This window comes from Colletotrichum higginsianum, chromosome 3 (assembly GCF_001672515.1).
Source record: "Colletotrichum higginsianum IMI 349063 chromosome 3, whole genome shotgun sequence".
Classification (NCBI taxonomy): Eukaryota; Fungi; Ascomycota; class Sordariomycetes; order Glomerellales; family Glomerellaceae; genus Colletotrichum; species Colletotrichum higginsianum.
The window spans coordinates 4,800,778-4,814,383 of NC_030956.1; the positions used below are offsets into that span (position 1 = coordinate 4,800,778).

General features: G+C 55.3%; 2 protein-coding genes across 2 annotated transcripts; one reads left to right on the plus strand and one right to left on the minus strand.

Annotated features, from left to right (window-relative positions):
- Nucleotides 1-2,295: 2,295 nt before the first annotated feature.
- On the minus strand, nucleotides 2,296-2,901 carry CH63R_04979 (Adenylosuccinate lyase; the record flags this gene model as incomplete). Its single annotated transcript, XM_018299954.1, has 3 exons — nucleotides 2,296-2,367; nucleotides 2,473-2,694; nucleotides 2,830-2,901. The coding sequence occupies 3 exons, from the start codon at nucleotides 2,899-2,901 to the stop codon at nucleotides 2,296-2,298; spliced, it is 366 nt and encodes a 121-aa protein (XP_018161200.1).
- A 3,823-nt stretch (nucleotides 2,902-6,724) lies between these two features.
- CH63R_04980 (NADPH--cytochrome P450 reductase) lies at nucleotides 6,725-8,917 on the plus strand (the record flags this gene model as incomplete). The annotated part of the gene is made up of 3 exons (XM_018299955.1): nucleotides 6,725-8,506; nucleotides 8,562-8,840; nucleotides 8,900-8,917. 3 exons carry the CDS (start codon nucleotides 6,725-6,727, stop codon nucleotides 8,915-8,917), a joined length of 2,079 nt encoding a protein of 692 aa, XP_018161201.1.
- Between the last annotated feature and the right edge of the window lie 4,689 nt (nucleotides 8,918-13,606).

Consider the following 13,606-nt stretch of genomic DNA (forward strand, 5'->3'; position numbering starts at 1 on the left):
GGGGGTTGCGAAAGAAGCATAAGGCAAGGGTGTAACCCGGGGCCGGAGAGGGGTCTCCTCGTGCCCCTCCAGGGGATGCATGGCCCGGATGGGATGGCAAGCTGGCAAACGTATCCCGACTACAGATGCTAACATGCCTACCTACCTCCCTAGGTAGGAGTTTAGAGTCAACAAAGTACCCAATGGTCGAAAACTTCTCTTCTCATTCCAACCCAACCCATATGCTTTGTCGGCCTTTTCTTCTCTTCTAGTTCACCTCAACATTGAATGGCTTGTCCGCACAACCAGACCAGGTCCGTGCCGGTCCATCTCATGCTCTGGCCCCTCTCCTCCCGCTCCTTGACCACCAGCTGCCCAAGGCACAGCCATCGATGAGATCACACGATACTTGTTGATATTGAGACCTGCAATTCTCTCTTTCTCCTTCATCCTCGGGCTCGATGCCTCACGGTGCATCGTTTACCAGTGAATGGCCTGCCGCATTGAACGAGTCCTCACATGTGGCCCTTTTCTTTTCTTTTTTTCCCTTTCCCCCTCCCCCCCTTTTCTCCTTTTCTCCTTTTCTCCTCCGGGCCAACCTTCGCCTGAATCATCCAAGACCAGCACATTTTTCTGGATGGTAAATATGGGCCGAGACATGGGGCCGGCCGGTTGCAAGGGAAGCATTGGTCCCTACAGAGTAAGAGGCCGAGCCGCTGAGGCCTGAGGACCCAGGAGCCCGGGGACGCGGTGGGTTGGCCCCATTCGACCCGCAGCTGAACCGTTGTCTTCCCTTCCATTCACAGGCTGCCGCTGGCCGATGCGCCGCCGTTGAGGTCACAGAACCGCGGAAAAGGTGCGGAACATGCTGGCCGACGACCACGTTGCACGTGTGGTATGAAAACATCCGAACAATGTTCAACCCCCCTTATCCCCCTTCAACCCAGGCTTCTGCCTTCGAATGTTGTCTACTGTATCCGTACGGCTACGGATACTTCGTGTGCCAAGGGTTCTATTCGTCATTAGACCGCCGCTTCTAGCCTCGACACCATCGCAGTCCAACATGGACATCAAATCTCAATCCCGCCGCTAGTAGCCACCAAATGCGCAGCGGATATTCATCGGCCACATCCTCGTCACAAGCTCCGTAGGCTACCTAGGCCCAGGCAGTCGCATTACAACTTGTTTGTTGTGAGCTGGTTAACAGCTGCGAAACTTGACTAGAGCTGTAGCATGTATCTGATGTGCTTTCTTGGCATACAACAGCAACTTCCTCGGCGGCCTTGTCCCTTTATCTGGTACGCAGATTTGTCCATCTAAAGCGCTCAAATATTTGTTGGCCATGTTTCGGCACGCGTGTTTACAGGTTTCGACAACATAATAAGTTCATGTGTACGCCGTGCAGGGCGTCAATGCCTACTCAACCGGCCCCTCTTCCCCCGGGACCGCAGTACTTGTCGACGATCTCTACGCTACGACCGTTGTAGATTTCCGCCAATTTCATCGCCGACAGGCGTGAAGAACTTCGTTAATCTTGATCCGCGATGCTCGGTCGCTCGGTTTGCCTTTGGAACAGTCATCAACTAGGCCCATGGCAAAAGCAGTACGTGAGACGAATGTGCTGCCTACCAGCTTAGCTGGCTGGTCTCGCTCTTTACCACGCTACCTGCCTTAACCTTAAGAGCTTGAACCTGTTCGTGCTCCTCCTGTCTCGGTGCTCCTCAAGCACTAAAGTCTCATCGGAATGGAGTCCTAATGACGTCGCAAGTCAGCCGACATCTCAGAGCCGAGAAAATAAAGATATCTGTGTACCGTCAGTAAAAAGGGCATTTCGGACTGAACGTGGGCTGCGGTGCGCTTGGGATGTACAACCAGGCCGCTAATCACACTTATCCTGGCAACCAAGTGGATGGCATATTAGCAAGGTTCGCGCGGAGATATCTCCGTGGTCCGTCTTATAATGTCGATAAATACAGCGTCTGCGAGAAGTCTCATCTTGGCCAGGTCCGTTCCTGGTCTTGTCGTTAGCCTTGTAAGCCGCAGTCAAAAAAATCGCAAAAGCAAAATCACGGCTTAATGTGTGAGCGACGCCGCATTCGAGAGTTCGCTCACACTTGGAAACAGGTCAGCTTGTGGTATTCGAGCTGCCAGTCTACATGAGTTTTCGCGCCACTTACCCACTGGCCTGCGTGGGGGTCGACGAAAGGGGCTGGCTTGGACGTCACACTTTGTCGAGTCTCCTTGAGAGATCCCTAGGAAGGAGGCTTGTGTGCCGGTTGTGCCTTGGGCGCCACGGAACTTGAGTTCACTGCGGACTTACTCCATGCTGCGGAGGTCAAGCATGGCATCTTGCGCCCACTTGACCGCTCGCTTTCCGGCTGTAATCAGCTGAGTCACTTGAAGGTGTTTGTGTGCGAGAGTAGATTCAGCTGGATAGCAGTCAGCAGGAGCCCGGTGTGCGTTCAATGTTGAGTCAGAGAGAATTGTGCTGACTATAGATGTTTCCAAGACCCATCCTTCCACTTGAGTGCCAAAGAGAAGAAGTCGGATATACACCTTGGTTGTCTTCTTGCTCAATGGCTCAAGGACGTCACGGACAAGAATCGACTCGGGCATTGTCGGTGAGAAACTGCTTGTCGTCGCGCCATAATGCATGATCCCGACCGTGGCCGGAGCAGCAACGTCGAACGCGTGGATGTGCTGCTCAAGACTTAGCTGGGACAGTGGAAGGCAACACAACCAGCAACGGTCGGCAGAATCGCAAAACAATAGACTTATCGGCATGATATCCTACGGAATGGCGCATCAGCAGAGAATACTCTCCGAAAGAAGACATACTAGTGTTCTTACGTGTCTGCTACACTTCTCCTCGACGCGAACAACCTCAAAGTCCTCACCCGTGACTTTGAGGCGGACCTTCATCTGGTCCAGTGCCTAGCCCGTGATGCTATCAAATCCACGTTTCTCTCTCGCTCTCGGCAAGCCCGAGTCACAGCTTGCGCCAGGGTGAATGCCGAGGTCGCTGGCTAAGTAGCCCAGACATTTCCGGGCAGCAGTAGCGGCCAGTCAGAGTCGTTTTGTATGTGTTGTATCATGATGCCCCCATCCCCGGGTATCACTGGCTGCCCAGCTGTCACTCATAAACATCTACTGCCTGACGAATTTATGATTCGTATTGCGGTATCATAACTCCATCACCAATCTCATTGCAAGCTTGTAATAATCCTGCTGCATACCGTTTTCCCCTAACTTTTTTAATATTCCAGTTTAACTTTAGAATCTTAGAAAAAGTGAAGGGAAACGTTATTTCTCTGGAAGGCCAGGTCCTTGGTACGGAGAGCAAACGGTATATTAAATAAAGTTAAATTGGAAGAAAGAGAAATGGTCAAGGTAGAAGGCGAGTTAGGATACTCGCCTTTGCAGGAGATGGCAGCAGGACATCTACAGGCGGCAGCGGGGTATCATTGCCTACCTATGTATGTCAGATAGCCTAGTCTGAATGCTGGCTAAGTTGTGGCTGATTGTGCTCATAGTAGCCTCCAGACCCAGCCATAGGGGAGGTGAGAGACAGGGAGATTGCCCAGCACCCGCCTGACTGATCACAGAGGCTGCTGTAGCTATCTTTTCAAATAAACGAGGACGTTTCTGGTGCATGTCGTTCGATTTCATTCCGCTTGCTTGTGCCTTATTGGCAGCGTTGCGACCGGCGCTGCGCCGCGGCTCAAGGCCCAATCCAGAGCTTCCAAGACGAGAATCTATATGGCTCACGTAGGATTAGAGTGGGTGTCCTTTGCTGGCGGTGTGTGGTCAGAGACTGGCCAAGGTCCGAGACCGAAGCCGTGATGAAACCACCCAACCCACCCCGTAGAGGCCAGTTGGCCCGTCCCAATCTCCCAGGTCCAGGTCCCGCTCTTACTTGTGCATAGGGCGGATGCTCCCCCCTCCGATGGGCTTTCGGGCACCGATGCCGCATAACTCCGGAGCGAACGGGGGGGTGGAGCCTCGACCACATATAGGAATGTCTGGGCATAGTTGGAAACCGGCCATTTAATGTGTTGCGCAACGCCGCCGGCCCGCATCATGGCCGCTGCGGACTTTCAGACGGGCCCGATGTGCCGTGATGCATCATGCCGCTCACCCTATTGATCGGCTCCATTGTGAGATGGAATGGCGGTAGGTTGGCTCGGCCGAGAGTCAGAATGGTACGCCCCGCCTATCTGGCAAGCCTGGGAAGCAGGTAGTATCTGTATGCAGCGTGCGTATTCGTGTTTGATGAGGTAGCCGCTGCCACCAATGAACGACCCATGCGGGATTGCGCCTGAGCCTCAGCAACGCAAGCGAGCAAACGAGGGGGGGGGGGGCTGTTGGCCCGTTTGTAATGAAGTCAAGAGAAGCACTGACTGCTGCGCCTCGCGCCGTCCTGGGTTCCGAGAGCGTCCGGATCACTGAAATGCACACCGTAGCCTAGAGTATAGTTGGAATCCCGGCTAGATGGAGATGGTGACGTTAGGTGGCCGAAAATGTGGCTGTCATGGACGAAGCAAACATGTAGTGGCCCCAGGGTGGAAGGTGTGGGTTCCCTGCAACGGAATCCGAGGAAACGGGAGGCTGCGGGCGGACTGGCGAACAGATGCCAATCAAGCATGGGTCATTCGAGGACATGACACGGCGCAGGCGTCAACTGCCGTGCAGTCGTATGTACGGAGAAAGTACCAAGGACCTAGTAGTGGGCTGGGGCGGCCTCGTTATCGGTCTCGCGGGGTTCCCTTACGCAGGCATCCCGCAACCGCCCTTTCTTGACCGATGATTCAACAATACTGACCGAGTCAGACGAGCCCCGATGCTCTACAGGTAGGGTTAATGTGTTGTTCCGACGAGGGGGAAAGGGCGAGCAGCCAGCTCTCGGATCGACGCCTCATCATTCGACCGCCCCGTTCAAGGATCTCGTAGGACACCGTGTTCCGAACGGCTTGTTTGTAGCCCACGCGCCCGGCGCAGGAAAGAACCTTCAAAATCTTCCGTCAAGCTTCCATTTGATTCTCCCGCCGTGATCACTGCCCCATGCCGCACGACGTACCTACCAGGTAAGCAAGAAAGCCACAGGAAAGGTGAAGGTAATGTTTCCGACGCCGAGAGCTCTGGTACGAGTGGTTTTAGGCTCGGGGTCCACTTCTCCCAAGCTACCTACCTACCTAATGAGTGTCTCGAAAAGGGGTCTGATTAAGCAAAAAGCGATAAACGTGCCGAGACTTGGGGTGTGCTTCTATCGAAGATGCGACAGTCGGCGCCGAGGCAAGTTAACGTAGCGGAGGGAAGAAGCGACTTTCCGCTGGGTGGAAGCCGAAGGGCCCCTCGCTTTCGATTCGGAACGGCCCTTGCTCTGCGCAGACCCTGGGAACCACAGAGAGTCAGAGACCATGGAAGTATCTTTTTGCTGGTGGTGTCGGGTGCAGAATACTTGGAGATGGAGGGAATTATTCGCACATTTACCCATCCATTTCTACGTACTAGGCAGTGTAAGTCCAGCCACAACCACTGGATGCGACCTCTCTCTCGTTCGTTATCGCACTTCCGATCTGCAGTTCCGTCCACTCCTGGTCACCAGTGAGTGGCCTCTGCAACTCTCAGTCCCAGTCTCAGTCTCAGCCTCAACCAACTTCTACAGCGCACAAACGAACCCTTATATTTTTGGGGTGCAACCTTCCCCTTTTCTCTCTCTTCCTTTCTTTCCCACCCAATCCATATCACTTCTATGGTCTTTCTTGCGCGCTGCGTCTATAAATTTTCCGTTACTTTTTCTTTTAGAGTTGGAGGTCGCTTTGCAGAGGCGCAACGTCTGAGTCGGACGGACACCTACCTCTCCGCACACACCCCATTCGGAACATCCTTCCTGCACAGACCAGTAAGTCCACCTCGAATGTTTTGCCCGTGTACCTGTCTACCTACCTATCTCCCTACACACCTACCTAACTACTACCTACTTCCCTACTGCACCGGCCACAAAGTACCTACCTATCTCACGGTAAGGTACCCAAGGTACGCTTTGCTGTCTTTTCGTGTGCTGGACGGACACTTCCTGGACCCTCTTCCCGTCCCGTCCCACCAGTGGCCCAGTCAGTGTGCTCTTTTTGGGTTACCTACCTTAGGTTCAAACTTGTTGCGCTGCAACTGGAGAAATACCAGGCTGCTTCGTACGCTATTGGCGCCGGCCGCCGACGCTGGCGCTGTGTGTGTCCGAAACTCGGCATCTTTTTTCGTCTCACGCCTCTCTCTGCGTACCCTCGCTTCCCGCTCGCTTTCTCTCTCTCTCGCTCTCCCCCCCCCCCCCTCTTACACACACGCACACACTTCTCTCTGCCTGGCCGACCCTCCCAAGCGTCCCCACCTCCGGCCCATTGTCGAATCATCCCGGCTGATCTCATGTGAACACGATTGCAGTATCTTGTACCCTTCGAGGCTTCGACTTTCCCCAACTCCCTCCAACAATCCAGCGACTGCTAGATCGCCCCCAAGCCCGCCTACACACGGCTGTCAGCTCGGCAATCGCAAGTCCCGGTGGCTCATCTCCTCGACCGCCGACAATCTCACCATCCTCTTTTTCTTTTTCTTCTTCTTCGCTTTCCCTCATACACCATCTCGGTCTACGACAAACCCCTCTTGCTCTCTCGCACAAACCCCCTCGGAATCTCGGTGCCTCCGAGTTGCAACCTTTTCCGAGCAGCACAGTTGAGTCCGACGGCCCAATATGGCGGAACTCGATACCCTGGACATCATTGTCCTGGCCGCCATCCTTTTGGGTACGGCCGCCTACTTCACTAAGGGTAAATACTGGGGAGTTGTCAAGGACCCGTATGCCAACGCCTTCGCCAACGCAAATGGAGCCAAGGCCGGCAAGACGCGAAACATCTTGGAGAAGATGGAGGAGTCGGGCAAGAACTGCATCGTCTTCTATGGATCCCAGACCGGTACCGCCGAGGATTACGCCTCGAGACTCGCAAAGGAGGGCAAGAGCCGTTTCGGCCTCGAGACCATGGTCGCCGATCTTGAGGACTACGACTACGACAACCTGGACGCTATTCCCAGCGACAAGGTCGTCATGTTTGTTCTCGCCACCTACGGCGAGGGCGAGCCCACCGATAATGCCGTTGACTTTTACGAGTTCATCACCGGCGAGGACGTCTCCTTCTCCGAGGGCAACGACCCCGCTCTGAGCAACCTCAACTTTGTCGCTTTCGGCCTTGGTAACAACACCTACGAACACTACAACTCTATGGTTCGCAACGTCACAAAGGCTCTCGTGAAGCTCGGCGCCCACAAGATCGGCGAGGCTGGCGAGGGCGATGACGGCGCCGGCACCATGGAGGAGGACTTTTTGGCCTGGAAGGACCCTATGTGGTCTGCTCTCGCCGAGAAGATGGGCTTGGAGGAGCGTGAGGCTGTCTACGAGCCCACCTTCAGCATCCTGGAGCGCGAGGGCCTCGACGCCTCGTCCCCCGAGGTCTACGTCGGCGAGCCCAACAAGATGCACCTCGAGGGCACCGCCAAGGGTCCCTTCAACGCTCACAACCCCTACATCGCCCCCATTGCCGAATCCAAGGAACTCTTTAGCGTCAAGGACCGAAACTGCCTGCACATGGAGGTCGACATTAGCGGATCCAACCTGTCCTACCAGACCGGCGACCACATCGCCATCTGGCCCACGAACCCCGGCGAGGAGGTCGACCGCTTCCTGGACCTCGTCGGACTTACGGACAAGAGACACTCGGTCATCAGCGTCAAGGCTCTCGAGCCCACCGCCAAGGTTCCTTTCCCTACACCCACCACGTACGATGCCATCATCCGCTACCACCTCGAGATCTGCGCCCCTGTCTCGCGTCAGTTCGTTTCCACCCTTGCCGCCTTCGCCCCTAGCGAAGACATCAAGGCCGAGATGGTCAGGCTTGGTGGCGATAAGGATCTCTTCCACGAGAAGACGGGTGCTCACTTCTTCAACATTGCCCGGTTCCTCGACTCTGTCAGCGGCGGCCAAAAGTGGACCAACATCCCCTTCTCCGCTTGGATCGAGGGTCTGACGAAGCTGCAACCCCGCTACTACTCCATCTCCTCATCGTCTCTGGTCCAGCCCAAGAAGATCTCCATCACCGCTGTCGTCGAGAATCAGACGCTCCCTGGCCGTGACGACGCGTTCCGCGGTGTTGCTACCAACTATCTCTTGGCCCTCAAGCAGAAGCAGAATGGCGACCCCGAGCCGACCGCCTTCGGTCTGACATACGAAATCACCGGCCCCAGAAACAAGTACGACGGAATCCACGTCCCCGTCCATGTCCGCCACTCCAACTTCAAGCTGCCCTCCGATCCCTCCAAGCCCGTCATCTGCATTGGGCCCGGCACCGGTGTCGCTCCTTTCCGCGGTTTCATCCAGGAGAGAGCCAAGCTCGCTCGCGAGGGCGCCGATGTGGGCCAGACGATTCTCTTTTTCGGATGCCGCAAGTCGACCGAGGACTTTTTGTACAAGGACGAGTGGGAGGTACGTCGACAACCCGGACCCATGGCCGTGATACCGTGAGCTAATCCGTGCGCAGCAATACAAGAAGGATCTCGGCGACAAGTTCGAGCTCGTCACTGCCTTCTCCCGTGAGGGTCCCAAGAAGGTCTACGTCCAGCACCGCCTCAAGGAGCGTTCCGAGGAGATCAACAAGCTTCTCGAGAAGAAGGCCTACTTCTATGTGTGCGGCGACGCCGCCAACATGGCCCGCGAGGTCAACACCGTCCTCGCACAGATTCTGTCAGAGCAGCGAGGCATCTCAGAGGCCAAGGCGGAGGAGATTGTCAAGAACATGAGGGCGGCAAACCAGTACCAGGTACGTGGCCATGCTCGGCTTGGCACATTTTTGCAATCATTCGCTAACAACGACCCCAGGAGGACGTCTGGTCATAGATCCGGCCTCGGCCATCGAAGCGAGGATGTTAAAGAACCAAGTATTTCGGCGCAAGCGAGAACAGGCGCACACGGGGGGTTCGTGTGCGTGGGGATGTGCGCACGTCTTCTATATTAGCATAGGGCGGCGTATGTTGTGTGCATGTTGGTCGGGAATGGGACGAACTGGGGGGTACTGTCTCGCGACCCTACACCCAGCCCATCTACGTTTTTTGTGAGCATTTCTGCGCACCGTCGGAGCAGAGCCAATCTTGTCGAAGGCCTGCAAAGGAGAGGAGAGAGGGGCGGGCTAATTTGGTTCAATGTGGCATATGACCTCTTTTATTTTTTTCTTGAGTTATCGCCGGTCCTGCGATTTGAGCTTGGACCGCAGCAGAGTATAGACAATCCATTATATAAATCATCCAAGCACTTGTCATGTCTTCGTCTATACCTGTGAGAGTCTTTTGGGCATCACGACTCATCGTCCACCGGTCCCTTCCTGTCTAGTGCACGTGAATTGGGCGTGGGAGGGGAGGGTGTATGAGTGAGCGGTGAGAGAGTGGGAAAATGCCGGTGAGGCGTGGCATCCGCAGAACCAAGTTCGCCGCAACGGAGTGATTCATCCTGGATCGACATAGGCTCCCATACGCACCACCCCCTTCTCTTCAACGGGAACCATCTCTGAGGGGAGCGGGCGAGAAACCTCTTTGCCCTCCGGTCTGCACCCTTCGCACGGCGGCGTCCGTCATGTTCACATGGCCAATACTCGATTTAACAGATCAGAACATAAGATCAAGGGACGAAGCCGCCCGGCAGCGAGGGAGCGCCGTGGCCAATCCATCTGTCTGCGCGCAATCCCTGTTGCAACCCGGTGTGAGGAGTGGGGTCGCTGGGGTGGGAAGTGTCGTCGTCGCCGTCGTCGTCGAGCCGGGAGAGTAGGCCACCAAGCAGCGGGACGGACCAAGACCCCGAAGTCACCCCCGCAAACATCCAGGTCGACTTCGGCGGCCTGGGTGGACGCCGAGGCTAGAAACAAAATTACTGTCCGAGGTTCTGTGCTATTGTTTCTTCCCCCTCTCTTCATCTCTCCCTCACGGAGCGATGCTTCGCCATCGTGAAGTTGGAGCTATGAGAGAAAGACTCCTTCCTCCGCCTTGAGCCCGGCATAGGTTGCTTGACCCCCCACACAGCAATGTCCCGATCCCGATCAAGATCCTTCGATCTGATCTGTTGCAGCGGTGGGGCGGATATCTTGCAAGACCGGGGAGACCGGGGGGAGGAGGGAGCAATCGAGGGCAAACAATGACATGCCCGGGAATCCCTTTGGGCCGTCATATGCCTAACCAAGCAGTCTCGTTGCCATTGTGCGACCAACCCCGTCATCCCCCATCAAGGTGGTATAGAAGAGGTGCGGCGAAAAGCCGCCCGTACCTTGGCCAGTGGGGGTTTCGAGGAGAGTTGTTCGAGACATGACAAGCCGGCATGGCACTGAGAGACCGCCGAAGCATGGCGCCAAAATGGCACCGCAAACCGACCTGGTCCAGCCGACTGACTGGCCTGCGCTCTTCCGGATGTTCATCCGTGTCTGAGTCCTCCTAGACGGGGATCATTCGCAGACTGGTCTCTTTGCTCGTCTGCCCCTTTTTTCCTCGACGGTTGTGCCACCGAGGGAGTGCAGTCGGAGAGGATGAGAGGACAACCGTACATACGCGCATCAATTGGTGGGCTGCATCGACGAAGCCGATGTTTGCGTTCTTTTTCTATGCTACCCGCTGCAAGATTCGATCTCCGAGCCCCTGCCAGGCTGATGCAACCTTTTTCTCGCGACATCCGGGGCGTAGCTTACCGCTACTTTGGACAACAGGAAGATTGCAGAGACCTGTCATCTTAATTGTCTCTTCTGCAGGATACGCGGCCATCCAATCCCCGGTTCCAGACACCGCTCGATACCCCAACATTGGTCCCACACACGGCTCGCCGGAGTGTAGCAACAGTTAAAGGTAGCTGCCCACACCAGTGCCGAATGTTCTGAAGCGGAAAGCGGGTGAGTTTGCTGGGAGAAACACGGGAAATGAGGACGGCAGGACGTGGCGAGAGTCCAGAGGCGGCTGCGAAGTCGCTGCCGCACCCACATCTTTCAGCCTCAACCCTCTCCCGCAACCTCGCGACAAGCGTCGATATCTCGCCACGGGCATGAGCTCAGAGCCACTGACCGGCGGCAAAAGAAACCAGGAAAACACCCCCTTGCCAGTGCTGGAGCCGGGTTCGTCTCATCATATGAGTGAAAGAAAGCAGCGGCACGGTCATCACCTTCCACACACCCCACGACATTGCTTTTTCCTCGTCGGCACTAGCAAGGAACGAGCATATTGGCCTTCGGATTTGGGCCAGACGCAGGGCACCTGTTCAAATCAGAAACACACATCTTTTTTGCTCGTTCCGTGGAAACGCGATGTGGAAGCCGGTGTGACGGTGTTGTAGCCCGCTATGGGCTCTAGTTTGTCGTGGGGTTTCCGTCAACAGCCAACGGCAGAAGGTCGTCCTGATGGTTTGCTTGTCAGCCCTTTGAGATGCCAGAAAGAGGAACATATTATGAACGAACTGTAACATCCACGACCTTGAAAAGGCTCGCTCACCAGTCATTATTTTGCCATGTGCCTCGGAACTGGTCTCAGGTACCCGCCACGATGTGCCTGGTCTGGCTACATTGCGCTTCCTCCAAGGCCAACGCTCGCTCCAAACCACGCCAGCCCGGGACCATCATGAGATGCAGGCCCCATGCTTCCTAACCCAAACACGGTTAGGTCCTGTTTCGTCGTCGAGTGGGAGGTTCTCAACAAAAAAGGAAAGCTAGAGATCGACCACTGGAGATGAACCGTCCTTTTCTGTTCACTAAACTGTAGATACCTTTCGTCTGCCACCCAGCACCCTGTGGAAACGAGTTGAGTTGGCTGCCTCGCCCAAGAAGCGGCCTAAACCCTTGAACCTGGGGATCGAGACCGGCAGAAACCAGCTGGCCAGTCAGTTCCCAGATGCGTCCGTCCGGTTTGGTGGCAAGCGGCCTGGCGGTGGGCGTGTCTTCCGATGCGGGGGCTTCGTGCGATGCGGTTGCCGGCAGCTATTGGTTCGAAGTGAACACCTGTATCATTGGGGATCAACCACGGGTGGCTCGCTGGGCCCCAGGACGGCCGCATCTAAAGAGAGACATCAGGCAGCCCGAATTTTCTGAATCTCGGCCGGTAACCTCCCCTTCTCGACACTAACCCTGTCTCAGAGATCAGTGGGAGGAAAAGAAACAAGTTGAGTGGATCGGCACTTTATGACAACGACGCTTGGCTGCAGGGCAAGCGTAGCAGGCCGCACAGAAAGTGGGAGGAGCAGCCTCCATAAAGATGGGCAGCGATCCTCCCCGGCCGTCCCAGCATTCCGACACTCGCTTGAAGAATGAAACCCAGATAGGCATCTTTCTTGATCGATCTTTCGTGGGTTGAACGGTTACCCGGTATTCTTATGACAAACGGACGGTGCATGGCGGTTACATTATAATATTGAGACTTTCCTTATCGATTTGGGTACATGCAGTCTCGTCTTTTGAGGACGTACATTGAGAACGGTTCGACGCAGACGTTCTATTTCGTAGCAGTCACATACAGTCGGAGGTCGGAAGCGGCACCGGCGTTGGGTTTGAACGACATAAGGGAAGAGAAGAGTGGAATTCTATACACACGGTTTGATCAGCCACATTGCCCTTCGTTGCAGACAAACACTGACACACACAGCACAGTTTCTACATCGTTTTCAGCACCCCGAACATTACCAACGTCGTCGGTTCAGACAGCCGACATCAGAAACCAACCTGGGGCTTAACGGAAGTACCAAGCGAGAAGAGCCAAGAAGAAGCTACTGGTTCTTGGACCATTCCTTGAAGCAACCTGCAGTTAAGGGGTCGTGGGTTTTGCTGCCAAGATAACGCAGCAAGGGCCTCGGAAGCATCGCATCCACGCCTGGGAGCGAAAGTCGGCGACGAAAGTCCGGAGCTTCCTGTCAGAGGAGAGTGCCGTGTTCTTAAGCGCTGCTTGCCATTGACTCGGGAGTAGGCAAGGACAACGTTGCCGGTTTGTTCCCTGCTTCTGCCACCCCAAAGGCGACTTATCCTGAGAAAGAACTGCGTAGTCTGCTACTTGCTGGCTGGTCGTTCCCTTTCACGCTTTCTCGAGGAGAATCATTGACAAGCCCGGGAACCGTGAATTGTCGAGGAAACATCTATGCTTCGGGAGTTGTGTAATAAGGAAAGGAAAAGATAGGAAGTACAGTGCCTCGGGCCCTACGTCGAGGGCATCTTTTCAGGTACGTCCCTATCATCTCTATACCCCGTATGCTCCTTCATGGAAGGAATGAATGAAAGCTTGGTCATGCTTTTGGAGGGATGTTGCTAACAGAAGGAAGCAGCAACGGGCCTGCACTGGTTCAAGTCCCTGCAAGGCTTTCTTCCCCTTCCACATCGACTCAGACCCTCACGGAGCCGGGCCCCTTCCTCTAAGTGGTCTTCTCACCTTCTCCGACTACCTCATCACTGAAAAAGTTCCTCCCCTTGTCGACGTCTCCTTCCTAAGTCAAGCAGCTTTCGACTCTTTCTTTCCAGCTGCCTCATTCAAACGGATCTGGAGAAAGAAGGCTCCCTCAGGTACGCTCCCACCCCCCCTCTTC